The following is a 19,248-nucleotide window of genomic DNA, read 5'->3' on the forward strand; positions in this document are numbered from 1 at the left end:
GGAAAGGCGGGGGGACTTGGAGGAGGAGGGCCAGGCAGATAATGCTAGAGTGGGAGCAAAGCACCGCCACAAAGAACTCCGGATTTACTCCCACCCCCACTCTGGGGGCCGAGAGACCTGCGGCCTGGAGAGGGAGGGAAGTTCGGGAAAGTTGAGAGGTCCGAGGGAGCCGACTTAAAAAAAAAAGTTTGGAGTTTTTTGTTTTTTTTTTGTCTGGAGACCCCCTCTCCGGGGGGGGGGGGGGTCCTAAAGCCTGGCTGAGGCATCTCTTGCCTCTTCGGCTGGCCACCCCAAATCCTGGCCTCTCCAGGTGGCTGGTGAGGCGCCAGAATTGGAGGGGTATCTCAGGGCTCCCTCCCACCCCTCCTGTCCCAAGGACAGCTCTCCAGGGAGGGGCTGCTTTGTCCTGCAAAAGCTGGGCTGCCAGAGGACTTTCCGACTTAGGGAGGGAGATCAAGTGGGAAGTGGTGGGAGTGGAGGGTATGCGGGGTAAACCCAGGGGTGTGTCTCCTGTCGTGGGCTGGGACGGCACTTGGAGTGTCGTCTTCGGGGCTGGGAGCGGGGAGTGAGCAGAAGGACGTCCGTGATGGAAGGAAGAGCACGTTCCAGGGCTTGGGCAAAGGAGAGGGAGGTGGCACGCCCCTCGATTTCTCTATTTTAAGGTGGGGGGGGGGCTGTCTTTGTGTAGGAAGGGCTTTCTGGGCTCTCCCACCCCTGTGGGAAGCGTTCCCCCACCCACTCACACCATCTGCCGAGGGGCAGGACCTCAAGGGCAGGAGCTCAACGACTAAGGACAGCGCTGGGCTTTCTGAAAAGAGTGGAGACGAAGCCCTCGGCCCTTCGGGGGATCTGACTCAAGGCATCACCCCGCCTCGCCGCCCCCAGTCCCGGCGCTAAGACCCAGCGGGCACGCCTGGCAGGCCCCGGCCCCTGAGCCCGCCCGCCTGCCCGCCCGCTGGGCCGGGACGCCTGCTTGGCCGGGGAGAGCCGGCCGGCGCGGAGGGGGCATGGCTCGGACGGCGTGGGGGCTGCTGTGGCTGCTGCTGGGCAGCGCAGGGGCGCAGTACGAGAAGTACAGCTTCCGGGGCTTCCCGCCCGAGGACCTGATGCCCCTGGCCGCGGCCTACGGGCACGCGCTGGAGCAGTACGAGGGCGAGAGCTGGCGCGAGAGCGCGCGCTACCTCGAGGCGGCGCTGCGGCTGCACCGGCTGCTGCGGGACAGCGAGGCCTTCTGCCACGCCAACTGCAGCGGCCCCGCGCCGCCCTCCGCAGCGACCCCCGGGCCGGCGCCGCCCGACCCCGACGGCGGTCACGAAGACGAGTGGGCCCGCGAGCTGCAGCTCTTCGGCTACGTCCTGGAGCGCGCCGCCTGCCTGCGGCGCTGCAAGCGTTCGCTGCCCGCCTTCCAGGTGCCCTACCCGCCGCGCCAGCTGCTGCGCGACTTCCAGAGCCGCCTGCCCTACCAGTACTTGCACTACGCGCAGTTCAAGGTGCGCGCCCAGCCGGCGTCGGCCGCCCCGTCGGGTCGAGGGGAGCTCGGCTCTCACCCCCGATCGCCAAGCCCTCGCGCGCTCGGGGCTGTGGCCTCTGGCCCAATCGAGCGGCTCTGTCCCCACCCTACAGGCTAACCGGCTGGAGAAGGCGGTGGCCGCGGCCTACACCTTCCTCCAGAGGAACCCGAAGCACGAGCTCACCGCCAAGTACCTCAACTACTATCGGGGGCTGCTGGACGCCGCCGAGGAGCCCCTCACGGACTTGGAGGCCCAGCCCTACGAGGTGGGGTGCCAGGGCCGGCCCTGCCGCTCCTCCCTGAGCCCCCCCCCCCACCCACAGGGCCTGTAGAGGAGGGGAGGTGTAGGGTCCCCCTAACCCCCCTGTCGCGTCCCCTCTCCCCAGGCCGTGTTCCTCCGGGCTGTGAAGCTCTACAACAGCGGCGATTTCCGCGGCAGCACGGAGGACATGGAGCGGGCACTGGCCGAGTACCTGGCCGTCTTTGCCCGGTGTCTGGCTGGCTGCGAGGGGGCCCACGAGCAGGTGGACTTCAAGGACTTCTATCCATCCATAGCAGGTATCCCCTGAGCCAGATTCCCGTCGGCATCCCTCTCAGCCACAGGTCCCTGCTTCCCAGAACTCCTGCATCTCCTTAACACAACACTCATCAGGTACACAATTATGGCGCACCTACTAAGTGCTTGGGAGGTGGACAGGAGGAAGGCGTTATCCGGACTTGCAGCGCTTTCAGTCTCCTGAGAGAGGCTAACAGATCACCTGCCACTGGGTGCAGAGGGCTACAGTGGGCAATGTCCAAGGTGCTGGGCATCAGTGCAGAGAGGATGTGACACCCCAGGGGGGTCTGGGGAGCCTGGATTCTCAGGCCTTCCAGGCTGAGGGTGCTTCAGGTGCCAAGGTGAGAAACAGCCCAGCAGGTGTGCGCAGAAAGCAGTTTGTGGCCAGAAATCACCCCGAGTCTGGAGATCCCTCAGTTGGGGGAAAAAGGACTGGCCTGAGCTTCTTTATCTGGGCCTCAGTCCCACCTCCCAACCTCATCTGCCATTCCTTCAGAGTGCCCTGGCTTCCTCTGGCTTCGGGGTGGCGGCTGAGCTGTGGGGGTGGTCTGCCCAGCCCACCAGTAGCCTCCCTCAGCATCGCTCGTCACTTTATATGCCTTATCGCATAAGATCAGCAGGCAGAGCTGGGATTAGAAGTCGTCTCCTAGAGTTCCCGCTGTGGCTCCTCAGGTTAAGGACCTGATGTAGTCTCCGTGAGGATGTGGGTTGGATCCCTGGACTTGCTCTGTGGCTTAAGGATCTGGTGTAGGTCATAGAGGTGGCTTGGATCTGGCGTGGCTGTGGCTGTTGGCAGAGGCCGGTAGCTGCAGCTCTGATTCAACCCCTAGTCTGGAAACTTCCATACCCCTCTAGTGCATGTGTAAAATGAAAAAAAAAAAAAAAAAAGTCGTCTTCGTCATCCCCATCAGCAGGATGGCTCTGTTCCGCACACATCCTCTCACCGTCATCACCCGCCCCCAGATCTCTTCGCCGAATCCCTGCAGTGCAAGGTGGACTGTGAGACCAACTTGACCCCCAACGTGGGTGGCTACTTCGTGGAGAAGTTCGTGGCCACCATGTACCACTACCTGCAGTTTGCCTACTACAAGTGTGAGCTTCCTGGTGGACTTGGGGTGGGGGTGAGCCCTGCACTGGAAGTAATGTTGAGTCGAGGGGCTCCGTCCCTCAGAATTGAAGATCCCGGGTGATGGGAGGGAAGAGGGAAGGCTGGGGGTGGAGGGGCCGGTGAGGGGCTTGAGGGAGGGAACAGAGAACAGCCTCAGGGAAGAATTCCAGGGCCTCTTGAGTAAATGACTAGCAGCCCACTGCACCTGCACCTGGCTTGGCAGTTTACAAAGCTCTGCCATGTCTGTTTATCTCACTTGACCCTCTCACAAACCGCCAGTAGCAGATGCCTTATTGGACCCATTTTTCAGATGAGGGAACTGAGGCTCATAGAAGCAAGGGGCCAACAGTCACATGGCTAATAAAAAGTAGCACTGGGAGCTCCTTTGCAGTGGAGCAGGTTAACGATCCAGTGTTGTCACTGCTGTGGCTTGGGTCACTGCTGTGGCACAGGTTCAGTCCTAGGCCTGGGAACCACATGCTGAGGGTGTGACCAAAATAAAAACAAAAAAGTAGCACCAGAGTTTCCCAGTGGTCTAGTGGTTAGGACTCAACACATTCACTGCTGCTGTGGTCTGAGTTCAATTCCTGGTCTGGGACCTGAGATCCCACATCAAGCCTCTGAACACCACAGTCCAAAAAAAAAAAAAAAATTGGGGGAGTTCCCTGTTGTGGCTCATCGGGTTAAGAATCTGACTAGTATCCATGAGGATACCGGTTTGCTCCCTGGCCTTGCTCAGTGGGTTAAAGGATCCGCCGTTGCCACAAGCTACAGTATACTTCTCAGTTGCAGCTCAGATCTGGCGTGGCTGTGGCGTCGGCCGGTAGCTGCAGCTCCAGTTTGACCCCTAACTTGGGAACTTCCATATGCTCTGGGTGCAGCCTTAAAAAGACAAAAAGAGGAGTTGCCATCGTGGCGCAGTGGTTAATGACTCCGACTAGGAACCATGAGGTTTAGGGTTCGATCCCTGGCCTTCCTCAGTGGGTCAACCATCCGGCATTGCTGTGAGCTGTGGTATAGGTCACAGACGCGGCTCGGATCCTGCATTGCTGTGGCTCTGGCATAGGCCGGCAGCTACAGCTCTGATTAGACCCCTAGCCTGGGAATCTCTATATGCCTCGGGAGCGGCCCTAGAAAAGGCAAAAGGCAAAAAAAAAAAAGAGTTCCCTGGTGGCCTAACAGTTAAGGACCAGCATTGTCACTGGTGTGGTGGGGAATTTCTGCATGCTACTGTCTCAGCCCAAAATAAAAAGTAGTACCAGGACTTAAGATTCTTCTCACTTGAGGGAGATTCTGGCATCAGCTAGAGCGAAGATGGTCAATCTCCAGGGGTTCTGAGATGCAGAGATGCCAAGATTCAGACAGGCTGGAGTTGGAGAGGAGGAGCTGAAGAAAGGGGCCAGGAGACCCTTGGTGGTCCTGCTGGCAAAGAGGCTGAGGGCCGGGCCACCGGCCTCTGATTCTGCAGTGTCGTCATTCTCCAGCCGTGTGAGCTGTTTGCCGAACCTCTCAATGCCTTGGATTTCTAGTCTGTAAAATGGGGATGATAAGAATGAGGTGACTTAAATGAGTTACACAGGGCTTAGGGCAGGTGTCTGATATAGTCTAGCTCTGCATTATTATTGGGTGGAGGGAGATGCCCAACAGGAATTCTGGAGGCAGCTGGGGAGTCGGGGCCTCTGGACAGAACTGGGAGATGGGGTGGGCCAGGTCAGGGTTCTCCCTGCAGGTGGGGGACGTGCCAGGGCTGCTTCTCACTCCTGTCCTGCCTGCAGTGAACGACGTGCGCCAGGCCGCGCGCAGTGCCGCCAGCTACATGCTCTTCGACCCTGCAGACAGTGTGATGCAGCAGAACCTGGTGTATTACCGCTTCCACAGAGCTCGCTGGGGCCTGGAGGAGGAGGACTTCCAGCCCAGAGAGGTGGGCCTCGCCTTCCCAGGCACTCTCAGGACTTGTGATTTGATTGAAAATATCCTGGCTTCCTCAAAAGGCAGGATGGGAAATAAAAAGAAAGAATATGGGGAGTTCCCATCGGGGCTTAGTGGTTAGCAAACCCTACTAGGATCTCTGAGGATTCAGATTTGATCCCTGACCTCACTCAGTGGGTTAAGGATCTGGTGTTGCCGTGAGTAGTGGTGTGGGTCACAGACACAGCTCAGATCTGGTGTGGCTGTGACTCTGACTTGGGCTGGCAGCTGCAGCTCCGATTCAACCCCTAGCCTGGGAACCTCCATATGCCGAGGGTACAGCCCTCAAAAAAGACAAAAAAGAAAAAGAAAGAAAGAATATGGGGAGTTCCCCTTGTGGCTCAGTAGGTTAAGAATCCAACGAGTATCCATGAGGAGGCGGATTTAGTCCCTGCCCTCGCTCAGTGGGTTAAGGGTCAGGCATTGCCGTGAACTTCGGTGTAGGTCGTAGACGTGGCTCGGATCTGGCGTGGCTGTGGCTGTGGTATATAGGTCTGCAGCTGTAGCTCCAATTGGACCCCTAGCCTGGGACATTCCCTACGCCATGGGTGCAGCCCTAAAAGGCAATAAATAAATAAGTAAATAAATAAATAAATAAAAGAATATGGGTTACGGTTAGAATCCTAGGTTCAAACCCAGCCCCACCAGCGGTGTGGTCCTGGTAACACTCCTTTTCTGAATCTGTTGCCTCACCTGCGAAGTGGCAGTGGTACTACCTGCCCCACCAGCACAAAGCCTGGGATGCAGGAGGAAAAAATACCTGTCTGTGCTTGCCTGTTTCCTCCCTCAGCCTTGTCATCCTCAGTGCTGGACTTGGTCTTTCTTCCCCAGGGAGCCCCTAACCTGGACCAACTGAGGAAACCCCTTAGGAGTCTAGGGCCAGACTGGCAAATATGGGACACAAGGTACCACTCCCAGTTTCCTTGTCAGTGACAGACATTGCTAATCGATTGAGGCACTCTTTCTCACCGAACCCTCAGAATCCTTCTTAACCCCTGCACTTCAAGCTGCTACGATTTTTCCATCAGCCTGTGAACTGACATCTGTTTCCTGCTCTTCGAGCTGGAAAAGGACCAGAGGACCCAGATTCTAGGTGCTCTGGCTCCTCCACCATCTGGCAGCAGGGCCCGGCTCACCTCACTTTCCTTCTCTTCCCCCAGGAGGCCGTACTCTACCACAACCAGACAGCCGAGCTGCGGGAGCTGCTGGACTTTGCCCACATGTACCTGCAGTCAGATGATGAGGTAAGTGGCCGCCTGCCCTACAGGGCTGGATGGTGATGGAGACCCCTGGGTCCTCCTGGGGCCACTGTGCCAATGCTCAGTCCCAGCTCCTGGCAGCCAGCTGTCGTGAAGCAGAGATGTCACCTGCCCCTTATTTACACCTGCCCTTTTCACCCCACTCCATCTTCTCCTGGCCCGCTTCTCTGTGTCTGAATCTTTTTTTTTTTTTGTCTTTTTGCCATTTCTTGGGCCGCTCCTGCGGCATATGGAGGTTCCCAGGCTAGGGGTCGAATCGGAGCTGTAGCCGCCGGCCTACACCAGAGCCACAGCAACGCAGGATCCGAGCCGCGTCTGTAACCTACACCACAGCTCATGGCAACGCCGGATCCTTAACCCACTGAGCAAGGGCAGGGATCGAACCCGCAACCTCATGGTTCCTAGTCAGATTCGTTAACCACTGCGCCACGACGGGAACACCTCTGTGTCTGAATCTTGCTTCTCCTGGGCTCAGCTCGGGTTTCGCCTCCTCCAGGAAGCCCTTGCTGCATGTCCCGGCTCTCTCTTCTGGGCTTGCAGTGCCCATGCTGACCAGAGCCTCCCTGGACCAGGGTTCTTTGCAGCCCCCAACCATCTCACCCCGTCCCTTTCCCCAGCCAGTCTCCCAGAGGACTGTGCCCCAGGACGGGGACCAGGTTATTCCCAGTTCTCCCACGGCATCTGGCACAGAGCTGGTGGTTCGAAACTGAGTTTGCATGAACCAGTGAATGAATGAACGAACACAGGGGGCTTGGAAGGAAGGACCACAGGGTGTTATCACATTGATTCTGAATGAGGGTTTGAGAGCCTGAATTCTCTGAGGCGTTGCTGCCCAGAGCTTATTTTTCCATCCCCTCCTTTATTCATGCCCCTCTTCAAATATGGGGGCGAGGAGTTCCTATTATGGTTCAGTGGGTTCAGAATCTGACATAGTGTGCGTGAGGATGTGGGCTCGATCCCAGGCCTCACTCAGTGGCTTAAGAATCTGGCGTTGTGGAGTTCCCGTCGTGGCGCAGTGGTTAACGAATCCGGCTAGGAACCATGAGGTTGCGGGTTCGATCCCTGCCCTTGCTCAGTGGGTTAACGATCCGGCATTGCCGTGAGCTGTGGTGTAGGTCGCAGACGCAGTTTGGATCCCGTGTTGCTGTGGCTCTGGCGTAGGCTGGCAGCTACAGCTCTGATTCGACCCCTAGCCTGGGAACCTCCATATGCCGCGGGAGTGGCCCAAGAAATGGCAAAGAGAAAAAAAAAAAAAGAATCTGGCGTTGCTGTGAGCTGTGGTGTAGGTCACTGATGCGGCTCGGATCCAGTTTGCCACAGCTGTGGCTCTGATTCAACCCCTGGTCCTGGACCTTCCATATGCTGCAGGTATGACCCTAAAAAGGAAAAACAAAACAAAACACTGGGGGGGTCAAGTTGGTGCCTCGAGCACCTGGGTTCTAGTGTTCGCCAGATTTGGCTCCATCACTTCCCATTTGGGCAGCCTCCACCCAGCCCTTAGGTAACCCTTGAACTTCCACTTCTTCATCTGTTGAATGGGGAGAATAATGCCCATCTCACACTGTTGTGGTGAGAATTAAATGAGATCCAGTATGGGAAGCACCTAGTATGGAGCTGGCATATAGTAACTGCTCGGGAGTGGCCATTTTGATGACTTTCCTTTCTTTTTATGGCTACACCTGCAGCATATGGAAATTCCCAGGCTAGGAGTCATATTGGAGCTGCAGTTGCCAGCCTACACCACAGCCACAGCAACACCAGATCAGAGCCACGTCTGCAACCTACAGCTCACCTTACAGCAACGCTGGATTCTTAACCCACTGAGCGAGGCCAGGGATCAAACCCGCATCCTCACGGACACTATGTCAGGTTCTTAACCCACTGAGCCACTATGGGAACTCCAACCTTTTGATGATTATTTGTTGCCTGCTGTTTGCCAGCCACCGTGATTGGGGCTGGGGTAAATTGATGAGAGGCCCAGTCAGTCCCTTGCCCAAGCAGCTCACAGTTAGTTCAGTGCAATGGGAGAGGGCAGCACGGAGAGCTGGACGAGGTCTCCAGACCCAGCCAGGGTCATCAGCAAGGGCCACATCACGAGGGACAAACAAGCTTGCCAGCACAGGAGTCAAGGCGTTCCTGGGCTAGAAACAGCATAAACAGACAGTACTCACGGACTAGCAGTATTCCTCAGGTGTTTATGCTTGAAAGGTAGGCTATGAAGAGGGCAGTGTTTACCCTGAGTCTGCTGGTGGAGCCCCATGCATCAGTTAGGGAGGGAGCAGTTTGGGAAGAGGACTTCGGGAGAAACCCTCCAGGCATTCCTGCGGGAGAGCTGGAGTGAGACAGGGAAGGAGGTGTTTGGGGCTGAGGTGGGATGGGAGGACCCCTGGGCCAGGAGGGGAGCTGGTCTGGGTTCATGCCTGCCGTGGCCTGGCTTCTCCTCCCATCACTCTCCTGGGGCTGCTCTAGATGGAGCTGGAGGAGCCAGAACCACCCACGGAGCCTGAGGAGCCTCCATCTGATGCCGAGTTTGAAGGGGAGGGTGACTACGAGGAGAGCATCTATGCCGACTGGTGGCAGGAGCCCGACGCCAAGGGTGACGAGGCTGAGGCCGGTCAGTGACTTGAGTCCTGGTGGAAGGGTGGGGTGGTAGCCTAGGCTGGACGTTAGGGGCAGAAGGGTCTGTTCCCTGAGTGGCAAAGGCCAGGGAGTATGTGTGTTGGGTGCTGGCACCCTGGCTCCGGAGGCTTCCAGCCTGTTCGCAACCCCTGCCCCACCTGGTGGGGGTGGGGGTGACATCCTTTCTGGAACAGGGACCAGCTGAGACCTGTTCCTGGGGAGCCTCACTCCTGCCTGCCCCACCTCCCTCAAGGACAGCACCCAGACACCTGTTGGGGGGGTTGGCTAACCCCAATGCCCTCTCCTTTCCTTTTCAGAGCCGGAGCCTGAACTCCCATGAGAAGAGGGGTGGGGCAGAGCTTGGGAAGCCTGGCCCAGGGGCACCACCCTCACCAGCCTGGGCAGCTACAAGAACTATTTATTAAACATGTAAAGTGGACAGAGCTGACCAGGCCCCAGCCTATCCCACCTGTGGACACTGCTCCCCAGACCCCTCCTGCCTCCTCACTGGGTCCCTAGACCTCAGGACCTGCCCTCCTCCCAGGGCTCTCTCCACCAGGACAGTCTCCTGGAGAAGATTCCAGCTCTTCCTGGTTGGGGTCCCAGCCTGAACTGCAGAGACAGCAAAGGGGCAGCTGCATTATGAAGAGCAGGGGACCAGGAGTCCAGCTGTTCCTGGCAGACCGGTATTGGGTGCTCAATAAACCTTTCTTACTGAATGAATCACAGCCTTGGGGTCCAGTCTCCCCTGGGTGGAGTGGGGAGGATGCAGGTCCTTCCCTCTCTCCCGCTGCGCCCATCTCCCCTCATCAGTAAATGTGGGCGTGGGCGAGGGGCCACCCATTTGGCCTCTGTGGACCCTACGCGTTTGTGACCCGCGAGGAGCAGCAGCCCGAAATTGCCATCCGCCGCCAGGGGGCGTGAGGCTGCAGTTCCGCCGGACTCCTGGGAAGATGGGTGGTTTCAGATTTCCGAGATGGCCTGTATTTTCAGTATCACTTATCTCAGGGATTGTGGGGAGGGGGCCAAGGACGGGTACTTCCGGTTTTTATTTTCCAAGCATTTACTGCCCCGGATTCCTTAGAGTTAGAGCAAGCATGCCCTTCGCTATCTATTCACCCATTCATTTCAATAACAGGGAACAGGTCCCTCTCAGTGACCCGACAAGCCCCAGGGATACAGCTCGATTACAGGAGACTTCACGGTGGCAGTGGGACTGCCAGACCCCGTCCTGCTCAATCTTGCATTGGCTCTAGGGGGGCAGAGAGTCTGGAAGTGTCAGGGTGAGGGTCGTGCCAAGTGGCTACCAGCACACTTGGCAGGGTCGTGCCAAGTGCTCTCCCCAGAGCAGAGAGGTGGGGACAAGAGGGGTCTCCCTGGGGCTAGGGACAGTCCCATGCCACTTCTGCCCCACTGCCCACGTTTCTGGTCTTCCAGGGGCAGGGTGGTAGAAGGGCCTTCTTCTCCTACTGGAGGGTGGAGCCGAGACTGGTAGGCCCAGTTTTCACCATCCACAGCCCTCCCCAGATATGCCAGGTGACCTGGTCTAGGTCCTGCCCATCTCCGTGCCCAGGAGGACTCCCTGCCCCACCCCATGACCTTCGTCTAGGCTTTTGGTGAAGACGTGGGGAGGAAGGGCAGAGTCTGAGTCTGCAGCACGGGCGGGGTCAAGGCTGGGGGCGCCGGTGACCTCACTCCTCCCTCCCATAGGTGGGTCAGCCCTGGCAGCGTCGCGGGAGAGCTCCCAGGTGCCAGGGCGGCCCCGCCCCTCCCGAGCTGCTGTGCTGTCAGCGTCCATGAGGCCCCGCCCCTGTTTCTGGGCGGGGCTGCCCTCGGGGCTGGCCCTGCGGAGGGTGGGGCGCGGGGACGTGCTGGAGCCTGCCGGCGTGAGTAGGAGCTTTGGAATCTGGACGGCTGGGTGTGAGTCTGAAAGCGTCTGTGTGCGGGAGCGAGGAGGTCTTTGTGCTTGTGTATCGCATCGCGTGCATGTGCGGGTCCGGGTGTGAGCGAGTACCTGCGTGCACGTGTCTGACAAGGTGGCAGCGTCGTGGGCGACTTGAGCGGGTGTAAGCATGCGTCCCGGAGGGACTGTGTGATTCCAGAGGGTTCTTCACTCCCTCAGCACATATCTCCTGAGCACCTACTATGTGCCAGGCACGCCGTAGGTCCTGGGGCCTACAGTAGTGGGCAAAGCAGCCCAAGCACCCTGCCTTCGTGGACTTGGCATTCCAGCGTTGGCAGTAAACAGTGACTGCTGTACTCAATGAGTTATCAGGCCATGTTAGATAAGTGAGCTGGAAAAATAGGCTTGAGAGGATCAGAGAACAGGGGGCTGGAGGTGGTACAGTTTAAGGAGTGTGTTGATGTGTGTGTCTACGTGTGTATCTGAGGGTGAGGGTGTGTGTGGATAGGGGGGTGTCCCCTGGGAGCAGAGGATCGCCCCTCTCTAGGCGCTCTAGGCCCTCCCCTACCAGTGAGCCTTACTCAGCTCCTCCATCCCCAGTAGCCGCCAGCCCCTCCCACCTCTGCCTGGTGCCAGCGTCTCTCCCTATTGCCCGGCCAGCTCCCCAAACCAAACCGGTGAGACCGAGTTCCAGCGAGTCCCAGCGTGGGCCCTTTGGGGCCCTCCAGCTCATTCTCCCAACCCCACCCAGCCTAGACGCCCTGCCTCCTCCAAGTCTCTGTCTCACTCGGCTCCCTCCTGCCCCCGTCCCCAGCTCCCCCACCCAGCACTTCAGCAGCCCCACCACCTGTAGCCTAATGGCTAGAAGGTTAGGGAGGACCAGAAGACCTCTGGGGGGGGATGACTGCACACAGTAGGGCCAGATTCAGGTGCGCCACGGAGGTGTCCTGGACCAGAAAGACACCTACAATGTGTTGAGTACCTACTATGTGTCAGGCCCTTGGCAGCTTCTTTACAGCCCTGAACCCCCAAAACAGTCTTGCAACATAGATATCATTTTCCTTCTGCCACAGGTGAGATGGAGGAGAAGCGACTTTTCCAGGGTTCCCCCAGGTAAGGTGATGGCTGAGCTGGGTTTGAAACTTGTATCCCAAATTGATGCACAGCAGGGAGAGAAGGCACAAAGCACCGTGGTCTCCTCCCTCCCCGTCCTTGGAGCTGGCTTTGTCCCTTTCGGCTGTCAGCTGGGGCCGCAGAGAGAAAGGTAAAAACCGGATGTGGAGACAAAGCTCTCACATGGCTGCAGCTCACTGAGAGAGGCTGAGAGTTCCAGAAGGGAGCGAGAGAAGGAGGGAGGGGTGGGCAGGCAGGGAGGAAAGCGGGAAGTCAAGCCTCACTGTCAGGCCTGATTCTGTAGCCTGGTTCCACCTCCCGTTGTCAGCTGTCTGGGATTGGACCAGATGTTAGAGGCCCTGGGGACAGACTTGCGGGGTCATTTAGACCAGCCTCTTCTCGAATCCTGCGAAGTGATGGCCATGGGCAGGGAGTCCCGTGTTATCCCATCCCCCCAAATTCCAGTAAATTCCAATGGAAGAAATTCCCCCCCCTTAGGTTTGAGAAATAGTTCTTGAAATCTCACCCTAGTGTTCCCCTTCTCTGGGGTGACAACGAGTGACTTCTTTCTGGGTCAGAAGGCTGTATCCAGTTGGCAGTGTGGCCAACCACATAACCTTACTGGGGGGTCCTGGCAGCCTCAGGGCCCAAGCCCCAGGCAGCTTCCCCACTCAAGGGCCTTCTTCCAGGCCTCCTCTTGCAACTGTTCTCCGAGGTTGGCTCTGGCATAGGGCCGCAGTTTCACGGATGAGGAAACTGAGGCCCAGAGAGACTAGGTTGGGCTCCCAGGGGGCTGGGGCTCACGCTAAGCTGGGCTGACACAGGCCTGCCTGGCTCCTTCTGTGATCCAACTCCAAGATGACATGGGGATTAAATGGGAGTATGGGGAGGGTTGGGGCTGCCCGCCCCAGCCCAGAGTGTGGACACATCACCCCATAATCACCACCTGCCTGGATCCCAGCTGGCGCCGGGGTACCTGGATAGCATCTCTTCCGACCCCTAACCCTTGGGGCAGAAGCACCTCTCATGCCTATGACTCAGGTGGAGAAACTGAGGTAAGAGGAGGCCATGGCTGCTGGTTTACCCTACCCCCGTGTGTACTCCATCTCTGGATCTGCGGGAGAACTCACTACGGTAGATCTCTTAGTAAAGAAGAGGCCAAGAGAACTTGACCTTTTCTATTTTGGGGTCAGCTTTTCAGCCTTTCAGCATATGGAAGTTCCCAGGCTAGGGGGTGAGGTCAGAGCCACAGCTGTCAGCCTACACCACAGCCACAGCCACTCCTCGGGACCTGAATGGCATCTGGGATCTACACTGCAGCTCAGGGCAACGCCGGATCCTTAGCCTACTGAGCGAGGCCAGGGATCAAACCCACATCCTTATGGATTCTAGTCGGGCTCATTACTGCTGAGCATTGGACAATAGGACCTCCTCACCTTTTCATCTTTAACAGGAAGAGTGCACTGTTATATTCCTGGAGCAAAGTAAGTGGTGGCCACTAGGCATTCCTTCCTTTTCTCTTTGGCTAAATCCTGGTGGTTTTCCTGGAAGAGGAGGTGAGGAAGGAGTGAGGTCCAGCCCATCTAAATGGGGAATCTGGCCCATTTCCCCGGCCCCGGGTGGGTGTGGGGACCAGGAGACTCTTGACCTTGGGAGGCTTCTTAGCCACGAAGGATGTTTCATTAAAAAGTTTTGTTCTTGGAGTTTCCGTCGTGGCGCAGTGGTTAACGAATCCGACTAGGAACCATGAGGTTGCGGGTTCAGTCCCTGCCCTTGCTCAGTGGGTTAACGATCCAGCGTTGCCGTGAGCTGTGGTGTAGGTTGCAGACACGGCTCGGATCCTGCGTTGCTGTGGCTCTGGCGTAGGCCGGTGGCTACAGCTCCGATTCAACCCCTAGCCTGGGAACCTCCATATGCTGCGGGAGCGGCCCAAGAAATAGCAACAACAACAACAACAACAAAAGTTTTGTTCTTAAAAAAAAAAAAAAAAAAAAGGAGTTCCCGTCGTGGCGCAGTGGTTAACGAATCTGACTAGGAACCATGAGGTTGCGGGTTCGGTCCCTGCCCTTGCTCAGTGGGTTAACGATCCGGCGTTGCCGTGAGCTGTGGTGTAGGTTGCAGACACGGCTCGGATCCCGAGTTGCTGTGGCTCTGGCGTAGGCTGGCGGCTACAGCTCAGAATCGACCCCTAGCCTGGGAACCTCCATGTGCCATGGGAGCGGCCCAAAGAAATAGCAAAAAGACAAAAAAAAAAAAAAAAAAGTTTTGTTCTTGAGAATTCCCTTTATGGCTCAGCTGCTAACGAACCCCACTAGGATCCATGAGGATTTGGGCTCCATCCCTGGCCTCTCTCCGTGGGTCAGCGATCCAGTGTTGCTGTGATGTAGGTTGCAGTCTCGGCTCAGATTGCATGTTGCAATGGCTGTGGCTACAGCTCCAAATCGACTCCTAGCTTGGGACCCTCCAAATGCCGAGGGTGCAGCCCTAAAATAGCGAAAAAAAAATACACGCACAAAAAAGATTTCGTTCTCTCCAAATGAGGTTATACACACAGTTAGACACAGGGACAGGAATGAAGTCAGAAAATGCTTGTCATGTAACTTTAACCTTTAGCACGATTATTGTCATAACTTTTTTAGGGGTAATACCTTGGTATCCTCAGAAATGGAATTGTCCCTGGCCTTGGAGCTCCTCCTCTCCCCCCACACACCCTGGAGATGGAGTTGGCTTCTCACACACCCTCCTCGGCAGCAGGGTCCAGGCTTCCCCGCCCTGCCCACCACCCCCCCTGCCCTTCCCCCTCTCCCTTCCAGGTTCTCTGCTGGGGTCATAAATTATCCATGAGCTGTAAGTTGGCTGCTTCTTCAACTGGAGGCTGAAGTGCTGATGAAATATTCAAGGATTCTCAACTCTCAAATTCCCTGGTGGCCACAGGACGGGGACTCGGGAAGCCCGGATTAATGCGCAAGGCCAAGGGCCTCCAAACCTTGGCCCCAGTTCCCGCTGAGGTGGAGTCTGGGGCCAGGAGCCCAGGAGCCTGGGAGCCGGGGAAGGCTGGAGGGCGGGAGGAGGTGGCAGGGGGTCTCTTTGCATAATGGATCGGTGGGTCTGCGTAGGGCCCTCGCCAGCCAGCTTCGTGGGTTTGGGGGAACTGAGGGAGGTTACAGGTTTAGATCCCGCAGGTGGGCTGGCCAGCACCCCACCCCCACCCCACACTTGCCCCTCCCCAGGCCTGGCTCTCTAATCACGAGGTTTGCCAGAAGTCGCACCTCCCGCTGACTTCTCCCCAAATTGGTTCTCTTCTGTCCTCCTCCCGCCAAGTGCCAGGAGTTTGCTTGTGTGACCTTGGGGAGAGTCCTCCCCTGGCTCCAGCCTCAGTTTCCCCATATATTCCAGGAGGTGGGGCCTGATTAGAATCCCTCTGCCCAGGGACTCTCAACAAGTGGGAGAGAAATTCCTGCTCTGTGTGTGTGTGTGTGTTCAAGTGTGAGCAGGGGAGGGGTGGCCTCTCCGTGGGAAGGGCGCCTGTCGGGGCAGGCATCTCTCCTGGCTTGTCCGGAAGGGAGGGGCGAGCAGGCTGGCAGGGCGGGTGGGGCCCCAGCTGTGTCAGCCTGGGAGTGGAGTCGCTAGGCCAGGAGCAGAAACAGGGGGGACTCAAGTACCCAGGCCTCTCCCCCTGCCCTTCAGGATGGGGAGGGGGTTGCTCAGAGACCCAGAGAGACCCAGCTCCAGAATACAGTCCTGATGCCTGGGGCCCACCCTGCTGACTCCCCAAGTCCTGAAACCATACCTCTGGGAGGGGAGGTTGGGATAGGTAAGGGGGGGTGACTCGGGGATGGACTTTCTCTGGAGGGGTCCTGGCCCTCCTTCCAGCCTCTCCTTCCATCACCACCACCCACCACCCACCCCTGGTATCTCACCCTGGCCCCGCGCTATTTCTGGCCCATCCTATCTCTTGTTTTCTTGTCTCCCTGTTTTCCCTTTGACATTCCATCCCCGCCCACACGCCTTGCAGCGAAGTGTGGCTGGAGCTACCTTCGTAATTAAGAGCCCTCCCCAGGCTGGCTGGGCACACACCCACAGGACCAGGCCATGGGCAGCCTCTGGCCTCGAGGCCCCTCCCCTGGGCAAAGGGCAGCAAAAATGGCAGAAGCACCCCCACCCTCACTTCCAGGGCCCTGCACCGTCCCGCCCTGCTCTCTCGTCACTCCCAGCCATGCTTGGGCCCACTCCAGCCCTGAGCATTTGGGAGGCTCTTCTGTAGCCAATGTCTTTCCCCCAGGCCGGACGGGGTCACCCTGAGCAAGTCCCCTCACCCCCACACCAGCAATGCCAAAGGTGTCCCAGTGTCCCACATACATAGCTCTAAATGACTTACAAGTCAGAGTTCCCACCGTGGCTCAGCGGTAACTAATATCCGTGAGGATGGGGATTCAATCCCTGGACCCGCTCAGGGGGTTAGGGATCTGGCACTGCTGCAAGCTGCAGCATGGGTCACAGATGCAGCTTGGATCTGGCATTGCTGTGGCTGTGGTGTAGGCCAGCAGCGGCAGCTCTGATTTGACCCCTAGCCTGGGAACTTTCATATGCTGCAGGTGCAGCCCTGAAAAGCAAAAAATATATAAAATAAACAATAAGTTACAAGTCAAGGGAGTTCCCGTCGTGGCGCAGTGGTTAATGAATCCGACTAGGAACCACGAGGTTGTGGGTTCGATCCCTGGCCTTGCTCAGTGGGTTAAGGATCCGGCATTGCCGTGAGCTGTGGTGTGGGTCGCAGATGCAGCTTGGATCCTGTGTTGCTATGGCTGTGGTGTAGGCCAGCGGCTACAGCTCGGATTAGACACCTAGCCTGGGAACCTCCCTTTGCCGTGCATGGGTGCGGTCCTACAAAAGACAAAAAAAAAAAAAGAAAGAAAGAAAGGGCTGAGACCTGATTGTGAACAGACAACAGAAACTCTCGCACCTCCTTATATGGCCCAGAGGCCTCGTGGAGGATGAGAGGAAGCGAGATGAGCTGAGAAGGGCAGCCTGGCCGCCTCCTCGTTCGTCTTCCTCCAGTGAAGTGCCTCCCCATCCCCCAGCAGCTCCCTTCATCAGATGGTCCTCTTGGCCAGTAACTCCTGTCTCTGGGGTGACTTGGGAGGGGCCACTTGGTGCCCTGTCTTACTTTGCTCTGAGGCCTCAGAAATCTGCAAGCTTAAATTGCCTTTTCTTCTCCCTCTCCTCCTTCCTCCTCTTCTTCTTCCCCTCGTCCTCCTCCCTTCCTCCCCTTCCTCCCCTTCCTCCCCTTCCTCCTCTTCCTCCTCCTCCTTTTTTTTTTTGCTTTTTATGGCTGCACTTGCAGCCTTTGGAAGTTCCTGGTCTAGGGGTCAAATTGGAGCTATAGCTGCTGGCCAACACCACAGCCACAGCAACACGGGATCTGAACCGCATCTTCGAACTACACTACAGCTCACAGCAAGGCAATGCCGGATCCCCAACTCGCTAAATGAGGCCAGAGATCGAAGCTGCAACCTCATGGATACTAGTCAGGTTCTTAACCCGCTGAGCACAATGGGAACTCCTTTTTTGGCCACCCCAAGGCACATGGAGTTCCTGTACCAGAGATCAAATCCGAGCCACAGTTGTGACCTATCCTGCAGTGGCAACGCCAGATCCTTTAACCCACTGTGCTGAGCTGGGGATTGAACTTGAGACCTGGTGCTGCAGAGACACCACTGATGCATGCGCCACATGGAACTTCAACCGTATGTGTTCTTGGCAGCCCAAGGACTCTACTTCCACTGAGATCTGAGCAAGAGAAATGAGTTTAAACTGCAAGGATGTGAATTGAGGCTAGCCACCAGAAGGAACTTACCAGTGTTAGAATAAGGAGACAAGAGAATTCATATAAAGGAGGCTGGAGAGTCTCCTTTTCTGGAGATTTACTTATTTATTTATTTCTTGTCTTTTTTAGGGCTGCTTCCGTGGCATATGGATGTTCCCAGGCTAGGGGTCGAATTGGAGCTGTAGCCGCCAGCATATGCCAGAGCCACAGTAACTCGGGATCCGAGCTGCATCTGTGACCTACACCACAGCTCACAGCCACGCCGGATCCTTAACCCACTGAGCAAGGCCAGGGATCGAACCCGAAACCTCATGGTTCCTAGTCGGATTCGTTAACCACTGAGCCATGACGGCAACTCCTCTGGAGATTTATTAAACAGAGGAATCCCTGTCTCTAAAGGCTTGGAGGCAGGCGACTGGGTAAAATGGTCTGGTGGCCTTTTCTTCAAGTTCCAGCCACAGAGGAGATTGTGGCCATAGACACCTCCTCCTTCCCCCGCCCCCGCCCGCCCACCCAAATCCCCCATAGAGACAGCTGGTTCCAGGACATATCAGTTTCTGATTCTGATGCTAGTCAGAAACGAATCTGACTAGCATCCATGAGGACACAGGTTCGACCCCTGGCTTGGCTCAGTGGGTTAAGGATCCTCGTTGCCCTGAGCTGTGGTGTAGGTCGAAGACGAGGCTCGAATTGGGTCCCATGTTGCTGTGGCTGTGGCATGGGCCAGAAGCTGTAGCTCTGATTGGACCCCTAGCCTGGGAACTTCCATATGCTGCAGGTGTGGCCCTAAAAAGCAAGAAAAAAAAATTCTGATTCTTTTCTGTATTCTGAAGATGAATTCTTGGTGCCTAGCAGGCAAAAATAGGTGCTCAATAAGTGTGCAGAAAACCCCTTGATCTGCAAGACCCAGTCTTAAGCCAGTCTTTCCTGCTGCTGAAGTGGTGTCTCCACCCAGTGCCACCCTGAGCTTTGAGGCCAGCTTGTTGTAGCATGTTCCAGGCTGACATGCAAGGAGCATTCTGGGGAGGGACACACACACACACACACACACACACACACACACACGTACGCTTTATTGTGACGCCTTATTTCTGCTCCTGCACTCCACCCAGGCTTCTGCACCCGTCTGCAGTCAACCACCCCAACCCTGCCTGTATGCTGAAGTCAGAAGCAAGGAAGGGGTTAAGCCAGGCTTAGAGCTGTGTGTGTTTTGTGTTTGTGTGGGATGTGTCAAGTGGGCAGGGGAAGATGAGAGGTGGGAGAGGAAGGACGTGGAACCTTGCTTCGGGCAGCAGCCTAGGATGGGGAGCCCCTTTCCTCCCAGGCTGCATGGCGTGGCAGGGTGGCAAGGCGCTGGGTGGGGAGGTAGGGAAAAAGATGCTGAG

General features: G+C 57.0%; 1 protein-coding gene across 1 annotated transcript; it reads left to right on the top strand.

Annotated features, from left to right (window-relative positions):
• Positions 1-525: 525 nt before the first annotated feature.
• On the top strand, positions 526-9,743 carry P3H4 (prolyl 3-hydroxylase family member 4 (inactive)). The gene is made up of 8 exons (XM_047758112.1): positions 526-1,490; positions 1,624-1,776; positions 1,897-2,068; positions 3,030-3,158; positions 4,950-5,095; positions 6,303-6,386; positions 8,871-9,015; positions 9,338-9,743. The coding sequence occupies exons 1-8, from the start codon at positions 1,008-1,010 to the stop codon at positions 9,358-9,360; spliced, it is 1,335 nt and encodes a 444-aa protein (XP_047614068.1). The 5' UTR covers positions 526-1,007; the 3' UTR covers positions 9,361-9,743.
• The last annotated feature ends 9,505 nt before the right edge of the window (positions 9,744-19,248 follow it).

The sequence above is a fragment of the Phacochoerus africanus genome, chromosome 14 (genome assembly GCF_016906955.1).
Source record: "Phacochoerus africanus isolate WHEZ1 chromosome 14, ROS_Pafr_v1, whole genome shotgun sequence".
In the NCBI taxonomy this organism is placed as follows: domain Eukaryota; kingdom Metazoa; phylum Chordata; class Mammalia; order Artiodactyla; family Suidae; genus Phacochoerus; species Phacochoerus africanus.

Coding starts and splice junctions, on each gene's coding strand:
- P3H4 (XM_047758112.1), top strand. CDS start 1,008: ATGGCTCGGACGGCGTGGGGGCTGCTGTGGCTGCTGCTGGGCAGCGCA. Junction 5,096..6,302: donor AGGACTTCCAGCCCAGAGAG/GTGGGCCTCGCC, acceptor CTCTTCCCCCAG/GAGGCCGTACTCTACCACAA. Junction 9,016..9,337: donor GGGTGACGAGGCTGAGGCCG/GTCAGTGACTTG, acceptor TTTCCTTTTCAG/AGCCGGAGCCTGAACTCCCA.